Here is a 22,912-nt window from a genome sequence, read left to right on the forward strand (position 1 = left end):
GACATGTATTGGTTATTATTGCCATTTTTGTTTTAGCTGACTGGTTTTCTATTTATTTATTTTTGTTGTCTGTTTGTCTTCTGTCTGTGTGGGATTTTGTTTGCCCTGGTGTTAAGCATTATGTACATTGTTACTCTACCTATTTTGCTATAAAGTGAAGATTTGTTTACTTACTTTTGATACATGCTCTGATAGAATAACTGTATGCTGTTGAAAAAACCCAATGAACAAAGTAAAAAAAAGAAGAATTTAACATGTGCTACCCGGGGTGAGCCAAAGAAGATTTCAATAATGCTTGGTTTTGTATTTCTTAACTTGATGTGTGGGACCATTTGTAAAATATGTGATGAAGGCTTAGATGCTTAAGAGTCTTTTTTTCTGTCCCACAGGCTCTGATGCGTCCAGGTCGCCTTGACCGAATCATCTACGTTCCTCTTCCAGATGCTCCGACCCGACAGGAAATATTTTCACTCCAGTTCCGCAACATGCCTGTAGCCCAAAATGTGTCAATTGAAGACCTGGTGACCCGGACCGGCAAGTACTCTGGAGCTGAGGTGAGTCAGGTTTCCTTTGATTGATGAATTCACATATTTTGCACAGGAACAAGCTTCCTTGAAACTCGTAGTAAAATCACGCCTCAACTCAACAATAACCCTAACCTTCATTCATTAAGTAAGCGTAATCATTTTCTTACTTGTGCAACATTCTGGAAGTCCAATTCACTTCTGTTCATGGTATGCACAACTTAATGTATAACAATTATATGTCTCTATAAACACACCATACCCGGAAAGGAGCAGGGAGAAGAAAATAATATTATACCTACCAAAAATAGAAATAGATGGTCTGTCCTTCATATTTTCTTGTTCACAGCCAATCATAACAGTATCGTAGGACAATATGAGAAACACAAAAACTTACAAAAACAATACTTAGCTCCTACTTCCAATTCTATTTGAAATCCAACATATTCCCGTAACAAAAGCCTTGTTGTTGTTTTCCACTAGATTTTGGGATATAAGTTTGATGAACCATGCAATCAACTTTTTAGACTTGTTTCTTGTTAGCTAATGTTGGAAAAAAGATCGAACAAGACATAATTATCTTCCGACTTATTAGAGTGTGCATTGCAGCGAGATGTTGCTGTGCTTTCCCATGATGTCTGTGTTGTGTCTGCGCTGTGTCACAGAGCGCCCTCGTGACTCCACGGCAGACTGCGACTAATCGTACAAACACTCCTTTGTGTGACAGATTTGTCTCTTTGCATTCGCGTGATTCACATTGTCTTGAGCAACTGCTGCTGACCTCCTAGGAAACAAATGAGAAGAACATTTGAGGGAAAACAATTCTATTTAAATAAGGATTGTGTCAAATCTTAGGCCATATAAACTCATTGACCAAATTTACGTTTGGTGGGTTTTTGGTGTATTTTATTTTATGCAAAATGTGAAACTGTGGAGAGTTTTGTGTACATGGTCTCGTTTCTGTTCTTTGTCAAATAAATCATGTTTGTCGTTGACCTTTAACGTGACTCGTAGTTCATCTTCCATTCGACAGGGAAAGAACAAAACACTCCTATAAGATGTACAGTATTTCATTCCCTCTGGATGTAAATCTCAGCTGTATATTTAGACCTGGAGGGTCACGGACGTGATAGAAATGTTATGCTGGTCTTCTGACAGGCCCAGAAAACAATCGTCTTTAAACGATTCAGACCCTCGCGTTCCTCGGCAGGCTTTGAAAACACAGATTTCATTGTTCCCGCTTTATGTGCAGCATGTTTGTGATGCTGCCGTGTACAGATGAGTTGTTTCTTTCATTTGACTGCCTGAGATTGTGCAGGACAGAAAAGTATGTTTGGCTTAAAACACTGCTAACTTCTTTATTAGCCATATTTTAAGAGGCACGGAGAAATTATCAATTTAAGTAAGAAACCGATTGGTTATTTTCACATCAGGTGTATTCATTTTTTATCTATACACGTTCACTGGTTTGAAGCATTATTTTTTTAATTAAACTTTTATTAATTTATAACGAAGGGTATTTTCACATCTAATTAGAACTACTCCATTTTATACAGAATGAGTAAAGTTATAGATTATTTTAGATTACATTTGATTAGAATAGATTAGATTGCATTTGATTATACTTGAGGATAGATTAGATTATACTTCATTATTTTAGAGTAGATTGGATTAGATGAGAATAAATTCCATTAGATATATTAGATAGATAGATCGTATCTATAGAATGAACAATATCAAATATACAGAATAAGTTAGAATACACTGTAATAGAGAAATGTCCTACCACTGCTTACTAAAAATGTATATAAACATAGGATACCTTACAATAAATACAAGTGTGCAAGTGACAGTTTTTTTATTAAAGAATTGAACACCAGTTTTTCGAGTGTTTCTACACTTTACACGCAGGCATGTGTGAACTCCAACCTTTCTTTCAGCGAGCTCAGAACACTCTTCATAATTTCCAAAATCAAGTCTGATCAGGAGAGCGAGGTGTTGAGGTGTTACTTTCCATATTTTCTCTTGACATTATGATCCTCTCGAGGGCAGTCTGAGGTTATCTATAGGGCCTCCTCATATCCTGAACGCACCACTCGGCAGCCCCCACCCAAAAAAGCAAGCCTAAAGCAGGCGTACACCTGGAGGAGGTATGCAGCGAGAAACCTATCCGCTGCTATCAGGTGTTGTGTTTGACATCGGGGTTTCTCGTATAGTGTCTCTTCTGTGGAATGGAGGTTTGCAGTCACTTGCCATCGAGTTCTTGAAACCCCACAAAAATGTGAAGAAATGCCAGTGGAGATGATAAAAGTGCATTGGTGGAAAAGGAGCCGGGTCTCACCTGTGTACGTATCATATTCTACATACCAACGCTATAGATCAGATTAGATGACAGGAAACTTTAAACTGCCATGATCACTGAGGGGAAGTTTGAGAAAACAGGATGCAGATAACACAGCCCCAAACATAATGCTGTGTTTACGAGGAAAGAGAGGGACAAATGCAGCAAATCACCAAGTAAATAAACAAGTAAATGTCCAAACACATTGACCGTGACTGCTGATTGGTCGCATATCGACTGGTCTACTCTTATATTTCTCTGTAATAGTTCAATACATTACCTTTTGCCCTTTTACTGTTTTTGAATTGGAAGGCTAAACATTTCCACTTTCCTTTTTAACCAATGTTTAAGAGGAGCAGATGTCCCCAGGATATAATCCCCCCCACAAGTCCCAAAGTGTTTGTGCTTCCTGCTGCAGGAAGACACCCAAGTGTGTTTACAGTAAATGAGATTTCAGTAAATACAGTAAATGTTGGCCACATAGAAACGTTTTGGCAATAGAGAGTGGATCGGCTGCTGATTACCGTTTGTTTAACTGAATAATAATAGTAAAAACTGTAAAAAGTGTCTTTAAAATCTAATTTTCTCCCAGTTTTTTGAGAATTTGTTAAACAAACAATGAGAATTGTATCCTTAACTATAACAAGGACATCACTTTTGAGATCAAATATACAGTATAAATATAATATATGAAGATGAGAATATCACTTACAGAAAGATGTTATTACGGTAATAAGATTGACATAAAATAAAAGTTGTGGTTTGTATTTATGCTTTTAATGTAAATTATAATACCTAACAATGATCTCAAACTTTAATAATTAATTGAATACGTTTTCACCAGCACTGCGAATGTGTGTTGGTGTGTTTAATAAAGTTGTGTCATTAGCTTAAACACATTGTCTTTGTCTATGTGACTTTAATTAGGATAAGATAACATTTTGATTAATTAATGCAGATTACTTTCAGATTCACTTTTTCTTGCCATTGCACATACTGTATGATTTCACCTTTCTCACTCAATACCAATACATGTTCCTGTAACACACATCTCTTGGAGGAATGAGAGGTGTTGTCTCTGTATGGACATTGAAAGTAGCTGGAGCTCTCCATGTCTCTAACAGAGCATTAGGCGCTTTCACACCGGAGTACTTTTCCCGTTTAGTTCCGATAGTTCCTGAGATTTTGCGTTCATGAGAACTGTTATCCCATTTGTAGTGCCTGCTAGAGAGGTGGTATTTTCCTGGGGAGAAAAAAGTTCCAATTTCTGATTGGCTGGGTGAATTGCCAACCACGCCCCGTAAAACTCGGAAAAGTTTTGTGAAGCCGCCATTGTATTTGTAGCATTATTATCATTAGCCCCGCGCACCAACGGAGAGAGACTAACTTATGGCAACACAACAAAAAAACATGGGAGCGGTGGAGATGAGGAGGTGTCGGCGTTCTGGTGATTTACTCTGAAGGCCCCAACTCCGGGGACTTCCGGCCGGGGACTTCGGGTGGCAGTATAGAGTGGCGAAGTCCCTCCCCTTCTGGTGGACCTCCATGGGACCTTATTTCGGAAAAAATATGTATTGAAGTCAATGGAGAGAGAAAGATTATCTTTCGATCCCGTTTGAATTGTGCCACGAATTACACATATGATGTTTGTCAATTTAAAAGATAATTTTGCAAGTCAAAAAATAAAAGGGTCGTAAAACTGTAAAGTAACACATGTTTTTGTGTGAAACGCTCAATGAACTACATCTCTGGTCTCGCAGACTCTCACAACAACACACGTCACCAAGATGGCCGTCACTACTGTCTTGTCAAAAAAGTGATTGACTACCCTCACTATCACCACAATGAAACACGTCCAGAAGAATGTCATGCAAAGCTGCCTGCCTGCCTTTGATTCTCTCTGAACTGCCTGATCTTTTTAATGTTTAATGTCAACCATTTGTTCAGATAGCATGAAGTAGAACAGATAGCAGATGCTAATGTAGCGTTAGCGTTAGCATTTATCCCCCAGGCTTAAATGGTGTATTACAGAATGATCACACCTGTGTGACAGTACTCTTCAAATGGTTCACGAAATATGACTACTACTCTTACTGTTTGACATTTTGGGTTGGCTTGATGTTACTTTATGTTAAGGCTAATAAAAATGACGAGGCTAAGACTGTAATGCTAACTAACGTGCTTGCTACTAGCTAGGTAGCTAACTTGATCCAGCCACTCCTGGTCCTTTCATCAGACGGGAAGCGAAAGAACATTGACTTCAATACATAATTTTTCCGAAATAAGGTCCCATGGACCGGAAGTAGATGGGCGTGACTTCGCCACTCTATACGCCGTGAAGTTGTTTGCGGCCTGCCAGTAAACCCAAAGCAGAAGAAGAAGAAGTGACGTCATTGGTTTAATTTGCCTAATCCTCCCTCACAGATTTATTCCTGTGTGAACGTGATCGGCTCTTAGTTCCATGGGGGTACTAAGTGCTATGAACTAAGTGCTGGGAACTAAGTGCTGGGAACTAAGTAAGGCAAATTACTTGGTGTGAAAGCGGCTATTGAGCCATTATATTTGACTTGGCGTGCTAACTAATGCAGCAGGAAGCTAGCTGAGCCGCAGCCGACAAGCATTGGTCAAAATGGATAAAATGTCAGCTAAATGAAATGTAATGTACTATTCTTATAATGCCCTCTTAAGCAATACACTTTTATGGCTCTCTTCTATTAGTGTTCATTGAAACCATGGCATGTGTTATATGTTGACTGCAGGTAACAAGACACAATTTTAATTAAAAAGCTTGTTTTGCTGGACAGCCTTTACACATGAATGACATCGAAGCCAAATGGGTGCAAACTTGCCATCCTACCTATAATAACACACTAAATTAATTAGATTCCCTTTGTTTATTATTCAAAGCATCAGTCTTAAGATCACCAACCCTTTCTTTGTGTGATAATGACTATTTCTCCCTTCTAAATTAATTGTAATACAAATATATTTTTAACAGTGTGGCATCACGTGTACTGGATTGAGAACCAAAAGTGACTTCAGTTATAATTTGATATCATACAATGTGAATCCATCCAATGTAGTAGGCCTGCAACCAATACTCTCCCTGTGAACCTTATATTGTTAATTGTTTGTTTGGTGATTGTATTGAATATTTGAGATAGATGTTACATCTTTTAAGTAATGGGAGGATTAAAACAAAGTCAAAAGTCCAGGGATCTGTCACCTGTCGCGCTTGTATAATTCTAATCAGGCCACTTTTTGTCCATTGAGCACCTTTCGGCCCTCAGTCCTGGCCGTCCGACTACCTGAAGCTTTGACTTTAATTACATTCCTGAGATTTCAGACTTTGTTCGAGAGGAGAGGGGGGCAGGGTCGAGGGGGGGGGGGGGGGGGGTCACGCAGGAGGACGCAGTTGTTGTTAGCTAGAAGCTTGTTAAAATCACCTGTCTTCCTACCTGCCCAGAGTGACACCTGGTTTCCCCAACACACACAAACACACACACACACACACACACACACACACACCACACACACACACACACACACACACACACACACACACACACACCTGAAACTCACACCAGGCCCAGAAAATGGCTGCAGGCTTTTCTTCCTCAACTCTTCCATCACTTTCCTAAACAGAAGCAACATTTGATACTGTAATCGCAGTGTTGTCTTGAAGAAGACGAGGGAGAAGAAGAAGAAAAAGAAGGGCTTAACCTGCTCCTGAAGGAAGGTGTGATGCTTCTCCACTTTTTAATTTATGATCAAGCCCTGACAGGAAAAGACCTGGGGGATGTATTGCAGCCTGTCACATGCACTGACTCGGTCCCTGGCCTTGTTGTAGCCTTGTATTCCTCTTGGTTTAAATACAGCCCTTTCCTAAAACTTCAACATGAAAATAATGTTTTTTAATTCTGTGAAACAATGGAGCAAACACTTGACTCCACAAAAGCTTTAGTAAAAGCTATTGCTAGTTAAAGGTAGGGTAGGTAAGAATGGAGAAACCAGCTCGAGTGCGCTAGAATTTGAAAGTACACAACCGGAAAAAATCTGCCACTTCCTTCAGACTTCCTTACAGAGCCCCTCCTCCAACACACACGAACGCCACATGACCTATGAGGGCACGAGATAAGATTGTGCCCAGATGGAAGGCTGACAGGCAGGTAGGCCATCCAGTTACTTCAGCCGGGCCGGCTCAGATGATTGGTCGTGCTTTTTACAGCGCCACGGCTTCCACAGATGACACTTTTTAATGTATTTATTGTCAAAGCATTTCATATATTCATTGCTATCGGATGTTAAGAGCATTCCATGGAATATAACAAGTGTTTTTGAAGTGAATTACCTACCCCACCTTTAACACATGCATATTACTTGTGTCTCTTCCCTAATTCTTATGCAGGCTTTACTTGATATAGTCTTGGGCTACATAAGGATTTGGCCAATATGCTTTAACTGACTCCTGTAAAGGAACAGAATGTACTGATCTTGTAATAAAAGCCTTTCAATATTCCTTACCCTTCGGAAACGCTTCCTCTTTGCAGATTATTATGGCTCCAAGCAAATGAAACTCAGCAGGACGTCTTTTCTACTTTCCAACTCGCTGCCTTATTATTAACTAAGTCCATGGGATTGATTAAAAGTGTAAAGCTTTATATTACAGGACGTAGGAATTAACCAATACGTATGTTCAAGAAATCATGAAACAATGGATCAAAAAACTCTAACAAGTGCATGCCAAGTCGTTACCTTATGCCAGATAATAAAATCTCAAACATGAGTCATGGTTTTCTTCTGTTCTTGATCCTATAGTAAATGATAACATGCTTTTCACAACTGCTGCTGCAGCTAACCTGAAAATGACCTTTGTGGCAAATGTTCATATGTGCTCATATTTTCATTGTGAATAATATTTTTATACTGGTCTCGTTTGACTATTGTCGAACATAAGTCACAGTCAAAGTAATACTTTACCCCCAAAATGATCATTTATATATAAATGACTCACCTTGTGTTACTTTAAGTAAATGGGGCTGTGTTTAAGAACAGCGGAACTACATCAAAACATTTGTTTACAAAAGTCAACGCGCTTGCTTACAACCAGAGCCGTCCCTCCCTACAGGCCGATCATGCAGACTGCGTGGGGCCTCATGTTGGCCAGGGACGGCCCTGCTTACAACGTACTGCGTAGTGTTTTAAATAAAAAAGCATGTGTTATGGAAGTAGTGAGCATGTTATTTGATAACTGAGACTTGATTTATACTGCATAATAGTAATTGATCATCATTTGGGGGTGTCGTATTCCTTTAAGAAAAGCTTTATTGTGTGCCTCTCCTCAGACGCTCAGGATTGATGTGTTTTATTTCAGTGCAGTTTGTTTGGAATAAACCGGAAAGGCACCGAGTCGCTGAGTGCACGACTTACAGAAAGTCAAGCTTCATTAGGCGAGTGTGCCAGGGACCTCCCTGTGCTGCGGGATTGACAGGTGACCTCCAGGAGGTGAAGTGCAAAAACACCACAGCAATGAGCACTTAGCAGATGTTGACAAGTTGTTGAAAAAAGAAATCAGGATTTGCCCGCATGAACACAGCGAGAGCAGAACTGGAAGTCACTGTTTGGATGCAGAGCACGTAAAGCGTCAACAACCCCCCCCCCCCCCCCGAGATCTCACAGTGTCGTAACATCCATCCCCCTTTAGAGAAGGAGGCATTTTAATAAAACTTCAAGCTGCAGCATTCAGCCGTATCAGAATATCTTTGTGTTGCCTCTGAACTCCGTGGCGGTGGGTCTCTTCCCTCCAACAGGGGAGAGCTGTTTGGTCCGAGCCCAGGTGTGTGAGACGCTTGGCTGACAGCCATTCAAACTCACTGGCGCAATTGTTTTCTTAACTGTATTTTTTCACACTGGCAGGAGGGAGTCTGTTCCATTGCAGGAAGAACAAATCAGGCAGATCAACAGTGGGTCTTGACGTCAATGTCCTGAAGCTCAATATCCCCCTTTCCTAGATTACGGAGCACCTCTGCCAACAAAGTCAATGTGGGATGGTGTTATTTGAATAAGCCGGGCTGCATTTTTACGTCGGTTTAGGGACATAAAAGTACTTTTGGAATTCTCTTGTTTTTGTTAAATTGAAGCATGAGCAGTCACGCTGGATTTGTAGAAGCTTGTTTGCGAGATTAAAAGCCATTAAAGGTAGGTTTGATAACAAAGACGGCTTGTATAATGATAAACACCACAATGAGACACATACACACACACACACACACACACACACACACACACACACACACACACACACAGGAAGACAAATGGTTTCCTCTTAACACCTGTTGTGGTTGAGGCTGTTCCTCGTCTGCCTCTGAGTGTCTGATTTATGATCCGGTATTTGTTGTTGCAAAGATTTTATCACCTAGGACACAGGCGCAAAAAAATGCATCACCAGACACCATGACATTACAGAACGTAAGAAGCTTACACGTGCCATTAATCCGGGACAAGAAAAAGGATCTGTTATCATGAACAAATAAACATGTCAGCTTTGTTGGAATGCGTGTCGGACGTGGCCTGAAGTTGGCAGTGATTTTCCCAAAATATGTTTTAACCTCTAGTCTTGTGTGTGATAGTTTTATTTTCAATGCGGCTGACCACAGACGCGGTCACGCTGGCACTCAGAAAAACAAGTCGACATGGAAAACACAGTGTACTGGGAGGAAAAAGCCTTTCACACCTCTGTAACTCTGTTTGACTGAGAAACGCTGCGCCTCACTTCCTCTCCAACAATCCCTTTGAGTCTTGTCATTGTGAATATGTTGTTCTTAGTTGACACTGCAGGTTAAATAAAGATTAAAAAGGAAAACATTTCTCTCATCGCCTCAGCCAGCACGCTGCTTCTGTGGCCAGTGATGGCAGAGAGGGAAAAGGTTCCTATCGGCCCTAATTTTACATTTTATATATATAAAGCCTTCGCTGTGGTTTATGTGTGAGGACATGGCGAGCACAAATTGCATTTTTCCTGGGAAATATGAGTCCTTAAGCATACTAGTGGTTTTGTTTCCCAATTGGCCCGGCAGGAAGACAGAAAATGGGTATAGCAAAAGCCAAAGAACAGATACATGGAGCAAGAAAGGAAGAGTACAAAAGGGAGGACAGAGGAAGTGAGATGAAAGGTGGATGCCACATTTTGGAGGAAGGTAGATTAAACTGAAAGTACAGCTAATAAAACCATGAAAGGACAGTTTAGCCTGGTGTAATTTGAAGTACAGTCAATGACTACATCAAAGGCAATTTCTATTTTAACTGTGAGATATCGCATCAGATAGAATCGGAGGGATGAAACCCTCGTTAATGGTCTCGCATGCAGAGCACACACAGTGACATGTGTTCTCTGCTTTTAACCCATCCTAGTACCAGGAGTCTAGTACTAGGAGCTATTGCACAGCGCCCGGGGAGCAATGGGAGTGAGGGGGGAAGGGGGGTGTCCGGTGCCTTGCTTAAGGGCACCACGGCAGGGCAGGAGGTGAACTGGGACCTCTCCAAGTAGCAGTCCACACTCCATATTTGAGGTCTGGTCGGGGACTTGACCCGACGACCCTACAGCTCCCAGTCCAAGCCTGACTGACTGAGCCACTGCGGGACACTGATAGGATGAATGTTTAGCTGCAGAAATAATGATACACTTTGAGTGACTAATGATGCATTTTGTCTTTTATAAAAAGTAGAATTCATAGGTAATAAAACATATACAGCTATACATGTGTTCTTATGCAGTAGAAGGGTTTAGTCTACTGGGCTTACTTTGTCTGCTATGACTAATAGCACATGGCTAATGTTGGCAAACTTTAATAACTTGATGTTTATTACCTCTGCCGATGAGGTAATGCTTTAAGTCCGGTTTGTTTTTCGGTTTGACAGCAGGATTACGTGAAAAGTAGTAGTATTATCATGAAGGTTGGTGGAAGGAGTTAGCATTAGCCCATAAAAAACCTTTCACATTTTGGAGGAGATCTGATTCATAGAGTGGATACTTCTAGTTTTGCTAAATGTAGACTTAGGTGGAATTCATTTCTTTGTTTATTGAAAATTAATTTGATCCAGTGCAATTTTAAAGTTCAGCAGGTTAACATAAGAGTGGCAATATGTTTGTATGTTGGTTTTCCTTGTGAGTAACTTAAACACGTGAACATTCACTGCGTGTATGTGTAAGTTCTCTGTGTAGTGTGTATATAATATGGAGCAAACAGGAAATAGAAAATCTTGGTGCAGCACATCACGCAGGTGGAGTTTTACCTAACTTGACATTACCACAGCCACACATCATATATGAACTCACACACACACACACACACACACACACACACACACACACACACACAGTCTCCAGGTCACTTCAGTGTGGGTGTGTTTGGTAAATATGCCATCCCTGCCTTCCCGAGTCCAGGGAGAATGTGGAGCTTTCATTCGGCTGATTAAGGGGCGAGGACAAATATGCCCTTAAAGGCGAGGCCCAGCTATACCCCCCCCCACACACACACACACACACACACACACACACACACACACACACACACACACACACACACAGAGACAACCTTAACACTGTGTAGCCCCAACACAGGTGCTATCCCACATGGGTCTTTCCAAAACATAAGGTGGGTAGGGGCCTGAGACGATAACACTCAGCCGCCTGACATGGAAGCTATTTGGTAGCTTTTGTGAGAGCTTTCCATCAGAAACTAACTTTGTTTACATTATCAGTGAGTCATGCAGCAAGGGAGCATCCTCCACTTTCATGACAAACATTTCCTGTGGCAAGAAAACATGTATTACGTAAAATGTGACTCACATTCAGACTCATATTTTTGTGAGGCTCTTTCAGTTTAGGCCAATAAGTTAAAAAGGACATATTCTACTCATTTTCAGGTTCATATTTCCTCTACTGTCACATGTTTACTGCATTAATGTTCAAAAAGCACTTTTTTATTCGCATACTACCTGTGCTGCTGCACCTCTTTTCACCCTCTGTCTGACACCAGAGCCCAGTCTGCTCTGATGTGATTGGGCCAATAGAAGTGCAAATGTTTCATAGTGATGTCACGATGTTCCGGAAGTAACAAAGGAGTCCAATGGAGGCGTTTCAGGCAGCCGGGGGGGGAGTTTGTGTGAGAGAAACGTTAAGAAATTTGCCTTTGCAGACCATTTACATGCACACAAACCTATAACGCACTACAGGAAAGGGGAAACACCAAAAAGCAGAATATGGCCCCTTTAACACATAAGGACAAAACACAAATATAGAATGTGAAAATATTTGGTGCAGTGATCGCATGTCTTACAAAGCCCGAAAGCATACAGTGACACTCCAAAAGTCTTCACGTGTCCTTCATAAAATAACTAAGTCTATATTTCTCCCCAAAGTATTTCCCTGGAGGAGGTGAGAAGTGGCGCGTGCCATTAGCGAACCTGTTCAGCACGACGGAAATAAACCCTTCTGGAGAGGTGGAGGGGGTGAAGAAGGAAAAAGCTCTTGCTTCTGCTGGCAGCGCATACCAACGTTCTCAGGTCAAATCTGTCTGGTGTACTTTTAGCTTCCTACTTCAACAAAGGCGCTCAGTGAGTGTATCAGACGGCCTTAATGAAGGGCTTGTTAGCCGTGCTACCGGCAGCAGATCCACTAGACCCAGAGTGTGTGTTTACTATCAATCCGCCCTTGTGTCTACAGCAGGCTACATCCAGTACTCCCCTCTCCCCTCCTCCCTCACCTCCTCCCTCACACACAAACGGACACATTTACAGCAGCGACCCCCCCCCCCCGACATCCCCTTCCCACCTCTCCTCCATCCCTCCACAAGTCCTGCACACATTCTCTTCAGTGCACCGCCACTCACACTGCACTTGCTCAGCGAATGATGCACTGAACATGCATTTGCTCACGTGTGTACCATAGGTGTGTACGCGCTCATGCGTAACATGGTGCATTTCTGGACCACACAGATATGGTTTATAGGCTGGTGCACTTACGCATGCTGTGCACCGAAAAACATGCTACACAGCGACCATACATTCAGGTACAAATGCATGGACACACACCCACCACCAGCACACATATGTACTGTAAGACGTATAAGCCTGAGGGCAAACATGTACTAAGTTTCACGGGGAGGTCTGGTACATGGCAAAAACATGCATTCTTGATCGATGAACATTTAAACATTTAGCTCAGAAGTCACAGCTAGATATAGTTTACTTATTTATTTTATAATATCAGTCGTAATGTAAAATACAAGAGTAACGACGAGGTTAGTCATTCCAAGGGTTCTTTTTGAACATCCATAATCCAATTGTAAATCAATTGATCGGCTTGTAGATTAAAACATACAGAAAGTGTGTCTGTGTTATGCAAATGCAAACCAAAAGTGAAGCAAAAAGGAAAAATAAATCTCCCAAACTTTGGCTGAATATCGAGACGCTTAGCACAAAATCCCTCACATACATTGTTGGATATCTGACATCTCATGCAGAGATAACATTGTCCATAAGATGTCCTCTTGAGCAATTAACAAAATATGAACTCCCTCCCCTAAAATGGCCCGACCCACCCCACAGTATCACCACTGGTACCACTTCATTGGAAATAACATAAAGAGGCCCTGCTGCATCCAATTTAAAAGGGGAAATGAAATAATATATAAATCAAACAACGTCGGGGGGGGGGGACGGCGCAAACTGTCAACTCAAAAATATAACGTTCCAACCTACAATGAGGCAAAGAGGAAGTGTCGGCAGTGACAGCCTCCACAATGAGAAACAAGGCCTGACCACGGCTCCATGTGAAACCTATTCCAGATTACAGGAGGGAGAGAGGGGGAGAGGGTTAAAGGGAGGGAGGTGAGGTTAAGCATGGAGGGAGAAGAGTCACATGGGGAAAAGGGGGAGAACGGAAACATGGCACGTGATCTTAAATAGCAGCGTGTGTGTGTGCGTGTGTGTGTGCGTGCGCATGTGTGTGCGTGCATGTGCTTTCAGCAGAGGAATTTAGATTCCATAGAAACTGTGATGATGAAAAGTGGGATGGTTTTCCTCCTATGTTAAAAGTGAGAGAATGATACACAGGTTATTCCAGCAGCCAGAATGTGTGTTTTGTGGTGTTCCCTTTCCTGTAGGTTTTTGGTGCCTGTAAATGGTCTGCAAAGTTTAAAAATACCAAAGTTCCCTCCAGAGGGAGTTTCTCTCCCACACATTCACCCTAGGGACATCACTATTGAACCTGATAGGTTAAGGGGCGGGACATTTCTAAGCTGTTGACCAATTACAACAGAGCCGGCCAGCTAACCAATCAGAGCAGACTGGGCTCTGGTTTCAGACAGAGAGGCTTTTTGAACATTAAAGCATGGAGACAGTAAAAGGACACAATACAAATATGGAACCTGAAAATGAGCATGATAGGGCCCCTTTAACGAGACATGTGCATCTTTGGGAATTTGTAGGATTTTTCCCTTTTTATGCTGTATTTTCTTGACCTCAAAGGTTATTACGGTCTCTCTTTTGCACTCCCATCTCAATGTTGATACTCGTAGCTTTTTTTGTTTCACTCATATATTTCTGCTTGCCATGTTCTGGTGCTAAAAAGTGTCAGGTGTGCTTACGTAACCCCCACTCTGCTATGTTCTTATTTACATTTTGTTATTCTTTGCTGAGTCTTGTTACCATTTGCGGCTACAACGGCCCTAATTTCCTTTCTGGGGTCATTAAAGTTTGCCGTTGTCTTATCTTACAAGGACAACAGGACCTCACATACAGCGCTGGACGTGCTGTAGTATATCACTCCACATGGAGAATATACATCCAACGTGGTATCGGTTGTGTGCATTGGAGCAGCATGATGTAGGGTGAAGTTGTGGCTACAGTGGGACATGCAGTGCAGTGACCAGTAGAGCATAAAGGTTGCTGTTGTATCCAGGGTTTCATGTTGTGGCTCCCTAATGGCTGGGAGCATGGGAGGCGAGAAGGCCTGCAGGCATGAGCTGAAGGAGCCATGCATGTTCCTGTGCTAATGGTATAGCCACATTAATCCATTTTCAATCTTATAGCACATTTAAAAACAACCTCAGTTGACCAAAGTGCTGTACAGGGAATACATACAATATAACATAAAAGTAAAACAATAATTAAATACATGATAAAAAGCACAATATCTAGAAACATATGAAAACACATACACACATTAAAATGGCTTCACTGAGCAAAATCTTCTGCTTCTTCTGTCTAAAAACACACTTATAATGGCTTCCCAACAAAAGTATTTACTAGTGCTTTAAACATCAATAATAAGGCCATTTTTAAACCATATTTATTTTAGGAAACCTGTATCACAAATCTTATTAAAAAGCTAGACCCATTACCTTTTATTAATTATTTACTAGCAATAGACTTAAAGGTGGGGTAGGTAATTCCCTTCAGAAACACTTTTTGTTATATTCCATGGAATGCTCCTAACATCCCGATAGCAATGAATACATTAAATGCTTTGACAATAAATACATTAAAAAATGTCATCTGTGGAAGCCGTGGCGCTGTAAAAAGCACGACCAATCATCTGAGCCGGCTAAAGTAACTGGATGGCCTACCTGCCTGTCAGCCTGTGCACAAACTTATCTCGTGCCCTCATTGGTCATGTGCGTGTTCGTGTGTGTTGGAGGAGGGGCTCTGTGAGGAAGTCTGAAGGAAGGGGCAGATTTTTTTCGGCTGCGTACTTTCAAATTCTAGCGCACTCGAGCTGGTTTCTCCATCCTTACCTACCCTACCTTTAAGTGAAAATGTCTGCAATTAATAACCCATGAATAAATGCATGGGCTTCTCACTTTCTTATCGGCCTACAGTTATAAATACATTGTAAATCATTGATAAAGGATGTTGGGTCAATTTTTCTATCAAGCCATCAATTATGTAGCTTCAATTGTTGATAAATCCATTAATAAGTATGGATTTGTTACTGTTTAATGAGCTATAAGCAAAAATAAGGAAGTGAATCAATCATTAAAACAACATTAAATCTGTTTTTAAGTTGTTTTTTTCCGGGAATCCATCAAGTCTTAAGTTGTAAAATGGTCTTGGTTTGTTTCTTCCAGCATAGGAAATTAAAATGTTCTTACATTTTTCAAGTTTCATTTTTAAACCAGACAACTTTAATGACCTCTACATCTGAAGACTTTCTCCCGGTCGTTCTCAGTTCCTCTTATTTGGCAGATTTGGCAAAAGATCTAGATAACTTTTCCTTAAATGACCAACAGAAAACATGTTGTGACGGTAGTCTGTAATACCCTCCCTCTCACCACTGAAGTTGACTCTTATTGACAGCAATTCTGAAGAGTCATGGTTAAAAAAATCTTTTTACATACACATTTCAGTGTTTAAGACTAAGTGTGTGTGTGTTGGATGTTCATATGAGGCTTGGTTTTCAGAGGGGTTTGAGAACCACCAAAGGGAAACTTGCCATTAGAGGAATATGTGGAAACAAGGATGTGGTGGCGCTCCAATTGAGTATCTATCACTTTTCCAGCAACCCATTTAAAAGCCCTGCGGTCCAAGAGGCTCGGCTGACATTTTATTAAGGTGGAATGACTGACACAAGGATTCCGGACATTTCTGCTGGTGGTGGAGGTCGGGTAGGAAGGAACTTTAAGTTAAAAGTAATAATATTGAAGAATTTCCTTTAAGGAAACGTCTGTTAAGTCAATATGTAATGCTGTAGAAGGAAACTCAATGATGATCGAGCCTATGGCCCAACAAAATCCCTTGCATTTGCAGTATTACTGAATGGTGTGTCTGGCAACATTCCCCGGGAAAAAGTTGAGATGTATTGGATGTGAGATCCAAAAACACACCTGCAATTACCACTAACATTCGTGTGGGTGCTGCTAAGAAAATGAAGCAGAGATTTTAGATATTGTAACTTCAAAGCTTCAACTTATTTTTACTAAGAAGTCTATACTCTTTGTACAAGCCATCTTGTCCATGTCTGTCCGTCCTTGAAGATAGACTCTTCTTCTGTGCCAAGCACAAATTGTGGAATTCTCGGAAATGAACTTGATTTTTTCGAACTATTCAAACAAAATAGCCTTGACATAAATCAAGCTGAAAGCAGGAAGGTTACAGCTTAATAAATAAGAACCCTACTCTGTTCTTAAATAGTAAGTTATAAATTCAAAATGCACTAGTACCATAGTTAGGGACAGCACAAACACTGGTAGAACCTTGATGTGCTACAGATTAAAATGTCACACATGTCGTTTAGTTTTCTGCTTGAATCCACTTGGGCATCAGACACATTGACACACCGACCTTAGACTCTTTCCAAAGCGGTTTGACTTAAAAGCTTTGTGTCACAGAGGATGTTTGTATCATTAGCAAACATCCGCTGAATAAAATGAGTCTTTAGGTTAGTCACGGGCATTACTGTTGACCCAAACTAGTTCTGATAGTCGAGCTTACTGTACAAACTGGCATCAAACCCTCTCTCCTCGATTCACTATCAGGACAAACTTTGGGTCATCTTGAGTCAACAAGTTTTCTACCGGTCTCCAAACTGAGAGGCCCTTGATCATTACATTTTTTTCTCGTTTGCTTTGCCTTTACGACTGGCGACATGCCACCTCCAGGACCTCTGAGCTCGCCCACATCACCAGAGAGCCGCCGCTGAAATGCATCAGCTCAGCCCCCCCCCCTCCATATGTTTAAGTGATTGCTGACATAATTTATGAAGGGAATGAAAAATAATGTCTGCATCGCAATAAAACTTATTTTTTCAAAAGAGAGATCTATAATTTATTTGGCCTGCCACAAGTCAGCACTCTTGGCTACCGAAGCCCCCCCCCTCACACATCTAATTCTGTGCATTTGCAGTTTTCTCGTTTTTCCTCGCTGGAGTACGGGGGGCCATCTTTAGGGGGTGGTAGATTTTAAGGGTGTGGGGGGGTTAGGGGTATCAAGCGGGTGCTGAAGGGGGGGGGGGGTTCGGGACTGGACTTTTGGCTTGGGTCTAGGAATGCCTTCACGTTTACAAACAGACGGGCTCTTTCGCTAGCCCTGTTTGCCTTTGTGGCTTTATTTTTTTTTTTTCAAGGCTCATACGGGCAAACACACAGCGGGACACACTGGCTTGTTGATCGCCTTCACAGACCGGCTCATAAACCCAGCAAGCATGAATGTGGGGGCCTGTGTGTGTGTCGTTTGTGTACTTCTGAGCAGCTCCGGACACCCCCCCACCCCGGGTGTTGTGGAAGTAAACAACAAATAATTATTAACCGTTGAATCATGAGATTGAGGCACGAGGAGGCTAGCATTCCCTCTAAGTCAAGTTTCAACGTAAATAAGAAATTATAGTTTGATTGTGCTGCAACGTTTGTCTGTTCCTGTTTATGGATGTTGCTTGGAAACAACACTAAATCACATTGTTCAACATGTGGCATCTCTCTCGCTCTCTCTGACTCCTTCGCTTGCTTCCTCGCCCTCTCTCCGTTTGCAGGGAACTGGGATGCATGGCCTCATTGTTTGGCATCATTATTACTGACAGGCCCAAATTACTTGAATGATGGGAAACCCTCATACAAAATGAACACGGTGTGTTTACCCTGCCTAAATCATGTTGCTCATTGAAGAAGAAGAAGAAGAAGAAGAAGAAGAAGAAGAAGAAGAAGAAGAAGAAGAAGAAGAAGAAGAAGAAGAGAAGAAGAAGAAGAAGAAAAGAAGAAGAAGAAGAGACGTAAGAAGAATAAGAAGAAGAAGACAGAATAAGAAGAAGAAGAAAGAAGAAGAACGAAAGAAGAAGAAGAAGAAGAAGAAGAAGAAGAAGAAGAAGAAGAAGAAGAAGAAGAAGAAGAAGAAGAAGAAGAAGAAGAAGAAGAAGAAGAAGAAGAAGAAGAAGAAGAAGAAAGGCCTCACATCCTGACATCTGCAAAGCACCTGTCCTGAGCTCTGCATGCTAGCTGAGCCAGAGCACATTGAAACAGCTATCTCCCCTCATTTTACTCGCTGCCCTTGAACAAAGCCATGACCGTCACGTGCGTTAACAGTTGACAACCTCTGCTGTGTTTTTTCCGGTCTCCACTCAGTCTGAGCATTGGATGTGTTTCAGATGATATCACATGTTGTTCAAATGTGGGAATTTATTATCATGACTTTATTGCAATTTAAAGTTGTTAATAAAGAATAGGAAAATACACCAGGCTCGTTCTTGTATGAACTTCTACATTACCATAGAAAGTCCAGATGAATAACTGTTTTCAGATACTAAATTATAAACTTGGAAGCCTACCTAGACTGTTCACATAGGCCTATAGCCTACTTTATATGTGTGGCAATCATGGAAAATGTTTTAGTTTAAGAAGTACTGAGTAGCATATTAACTACAAAACAAACTGACAAATGATTTTCCTTTTTGAAAGACTATTTAAAATGTGTTTAATTCCTTCTCTTTTTAATTCTGGATGTTAGCTATGCTGTTCTTTATGCTATTTTAGGGGCTATCACTTTTGATAACATAGTCCCATTCTACACCGCACTTGTCCAACATAAACAACAAATAAAGGTAATCAATGATAGATGATGTTGACATAAAACCTTTTCAAATCATATCATCCTTTTTGGAAAAAAGATAGTTAATTGTGCAGACCCCCATATGTGAAGAAAGCCTGGCTAAGCCTCGCAAGCTAGCTATATTAGCAAACATTTATTGTGGCAATCTTGCTCGTCTCCTTAACCTCCTTTCTTTTCCTCAAATGATCACATCAACATGTAGATATGTATGTTCCTGTGGGAAAACAATAGGCACAGTAGATAAAAGTGGACTTGTGGTGGAAGCAGGATTTACAGCCGTTGCAGTAGGCTAATGTGTTTGCTAGCTTACAAACATTAGCCAGTCCCCTACATCTGCTTACAGAATAAACCCTATATGCTGTATATTCCTATACAAATAAACTATTATGCTGCTTATTTATATATAATAACATTTGAAAAAATAGCCCTAATAAAAAAGTTAAATTAAAATAATTACAGCTTTCATCAAGTGCCAATAATCTAGTTTCACAGTACTTTATTTATCAAATGCACATGAAGCCTCACATCCAGTGTAAAGAGACAGTGCAACAACATGATAATTGTGAACTTGTTAGTAGGCTACTGCTCACAGTTTGTGAATATTCAGTATCAGCGTGCCTGTCACTCAGAGCAGCTGAAGGGCAGTGAACAGCTTCGGTCCAGTGAACAATCTCAGTGGACCCACATTGCTCTACATGCATGCTTTCACTGTTCAATATTCCTCAGCTCTGCTTCATCACATGACTGCCTGTCCCACTGACCTCCCACCAGACGTTATCAGTGGTTGTACATGCAAATAGTTTCCTGCATGGCTTTTGTTGGAGGGAGTTGTGTAAGCTGCCTTGGCTCAGAACAAAGCTGGGCTTCTAGAAAGGGAGGAGGAGGAGGGTGGCAGTGCTGGGAAAGGTGCCTGGCCTTCATCAGCCATCGCCACCAATTCGGAAGTGAGTCACTCCTCTGCCGCGTGCAGAATCTCTCGCAAAAGGTCACCGCACTGCAGCACTCCTCCATTTCAACCGTTGCATAACGCCATCAGTACTGTAGTAAAGAGGCTGGTGAAAAAGTCATCTTACACAGATCAGAAACACTGTTTTAAACAAGCTTTTTGTATTGAAAGTGCTGTTCTGGATGCAAGAATAATCAGATTAGTTTAATGCAATCTAAAAGGGCAGAACAGGAAAACTACAGTTGTTCTACATTACATTGTTACATTGCACATTGAAATCCAGTTTTAATCAAAGTCTAGTTTATTTTAACCGTAGCTGTTATTTTGTCGTCCTTATTAGCTTGTCAGTTAGCTCTTGTTCCAACAACATGTGGCTCTCTGGCAACACAAGAAATCTCTATAATGAAATTATTATTTGGTCTCCAGGGCTTCTAACTTCATTTCCACTTACTCTTTTCCAAAATGGATAAGAAGTCAGTTTGTTGTCAGTTCCTTCCTCTAATGTCATTATGTAAGGGTTATATGATTATGTTAAGACACACAAAACCCTCTGTTGTACCTATTTTTATGACACACATGGAAATATTGTAAATATTACATGGCCAAAGTATTCTCTGAAATCATGATGTTGGTCATCAAGGAAACAAAGCATTCAAATCCTAACCTGCACTCATTGTAATATTTAACTTGTGTTGTGAAATCGTCCTTATAGACATACGTTTTTTTGAAGACAAACCACTTTATGAATACTGTGTGAACGCAGATGTTTAAAACACATTTTACTTTCTTTCTAGGATCAAATGTTGTCTTGTTCCCAGGTCACTATAGAGTGGCGAAGTCCCTCCCCTTCCGGTTGAGCTCCATGGGACCTTATTTCGGAAAAAGTATGTATTGAAGTCAATGGAGAGAGAAAGATTATCTTTCGATCCCATTTGAATTGTGCCACAAATTACTCATATGATGTTTGTCAATTTAAAAGATAATTTTGCAAGTCAAAACAAAAAGAAAGTAACACTTTTTTTGTGTGAAACCGCTCAATGAGCTACATCTCCCGTCTCGCACCACACACCCAGACGGTCACGTTGGAACATTTCACTTATTTCTTTCAGAATGAGGCGGAAAGTATTAAAAGAGGTGAAAATCACTCCAAGTCTGGGCATGTTGAGAGCTGCACATACACACAAGGGGAGTTAGTCGGTTCCGTGAGAGCCAGCATGTGGGACCGGGACTCAGGGATTTGTAGTCTTTTTTGACATGGAAATAATTTTTTAAGATTGACAAACATCATATGTGTAATTCGTGGCACAATTCAAACGGGGTGGAAAGATACGTTTTCTCTCTCCATTGACTTCATTACATAACCTTTCCGAAATAAGGTCCCATGGGGCGGAAGTAGATGGGCGGGACTTCGCCTCTCTATAGATGTTTGTCATAGGGTCTGTTTATACAGTATAGTTGTATACAGTTGGTTTGACTGTGTCCCTCTGTAATGCTTTTGATGTATACGAGATGAAGGCTTTTCTCAAAGAAAGATAAATAAAGTACTTTTCTAGTGCCACAACACATCTCCCCTCAACAGTCTGTGGTTGAAGCCTCTAACTGTGGTCCCATGATTAAGTGGTGCTCAGTGGATGGAGCTCTGGGCCTGACAGCTGAATATCTGTGTCTGTTTCCTGTCCCAGATAACGGCAGTATGCAGAGAGGCTGCCCTACTGGCCCTGCAAGAGGACATCAAAGCTCAGCTCATCGAGGCCAGACACTTTGAAAGTGCCCTGAACACTGTGAAGCCCCGGATCCCCGACTCTCTCATCCAGTCCTACATCAGCTATCAGCAGGACCGCAGCGGCCTGTGCTTCTTCTGAGCAGGCTGCCATGGAAAAAGTCAAACTAAGGCACTTTTCTCAAAGGAAATGTAATGTTGTTTTGGAAATAAATGGTTTCAGCTACCCTGGTTTGCTGTATAATTATGATAAGGAAGTGACATGTAAACCAGCTGAGCTGAACATGAAGTGCTAAATAAACAATTCCCAAACTGGTCTTTGAAATATTTTGTTTTTGCTTCATAGGTTTCGAAACATGTGTTTAGCTCAGCAGGACAATCTGGTTTAAGTTTCTAATGTTGAAAATTGAATTAAATTGAATATTTTTAAGTGAGCTGAAGTGTCTTGTTTGATTATATAAAAAAGTAACAATGTATTAAATATTCATTGACTTTGGTTGCCTTCTGTTTTTAATAGCAAAAGAACATTACAGGATAAAGAAAAGTCACAAATAGGCTCATAAACTCTGGTGATTTTAAAATGATTAAACTAAGTTTACAGCAGAATTAGACAGCTTGGAAAAGTCTGAAAAAGCACAATTTATAGACAAAATTAATATAATCCCATATAGCTATCATAATATCAAAGTCCTTACATTTCACTGCAATTAGTTTGGGGCAGTTATTTTACTGAACTTTAAGAGTTTTATATGAATGTATCTGATTTATCTCAACTTTTGCTTTTA

General features: G+C 40.9%; 1 protein-coding gene across 1 annotated transcript; it reads left to right on the top strand.

Moving 5' to 3' along the window:
• The first annotated feature begins 392 nt into the window (after positions 1–392).
• Positions 393–22,452, top strand: LOC117535506 (ATPase family protein 2 homolog). Its single transcript, XM_034200001.1, has 2 exons — positions 393–554; positions 22,090–22,452. The coding sequence occupies exons 1-2, from the start codon at positions 396–398 to the stop codon at positions 22,267–22,269; spliced, it is 339 nt and encodes a 112-aa protein (XP_034055892.1). The 5' UTR covers positions 393–395; the 3' UTR covers positions 22,270–22,452.
• Positions 22,453–22,912: the final 460 nt, after the last annotated feature.

This window comes from Gymnodraco acuticeps, unplaced genomic scaffold, assembly GCF_902827175.1.
Source record: "Gymnodraco acuticeps unplaced genomic scaffold, fGymAcu1.1, whole genome shotgun sequence".
In the NCBI taxonomy this organism is placed as follows: Eukaryota; Metazoa; Chordata; class Actinopteri; order Perciformes; family Bathydraconidae; genus Gymnodraco; species Gymnodraco acuticeps.

Bases quoted from the DNA above. Each gene is read 5' to 3' on its own strand.
- LOC117535506 (XM_034200001.1), top strand. From the start codon at position 396: ATGCGTCCAGGTCGCCTTGACCGAATCATCTACGTTCCTCTTCCAGAT. The intron at 555-22,089 runs GTGAGTCAGGTT...TTCCTGTCCCAG, and splicing joins GCAAGTACTCTGGAGCTGAG to ATAACGGCAGTATGCAGAGA.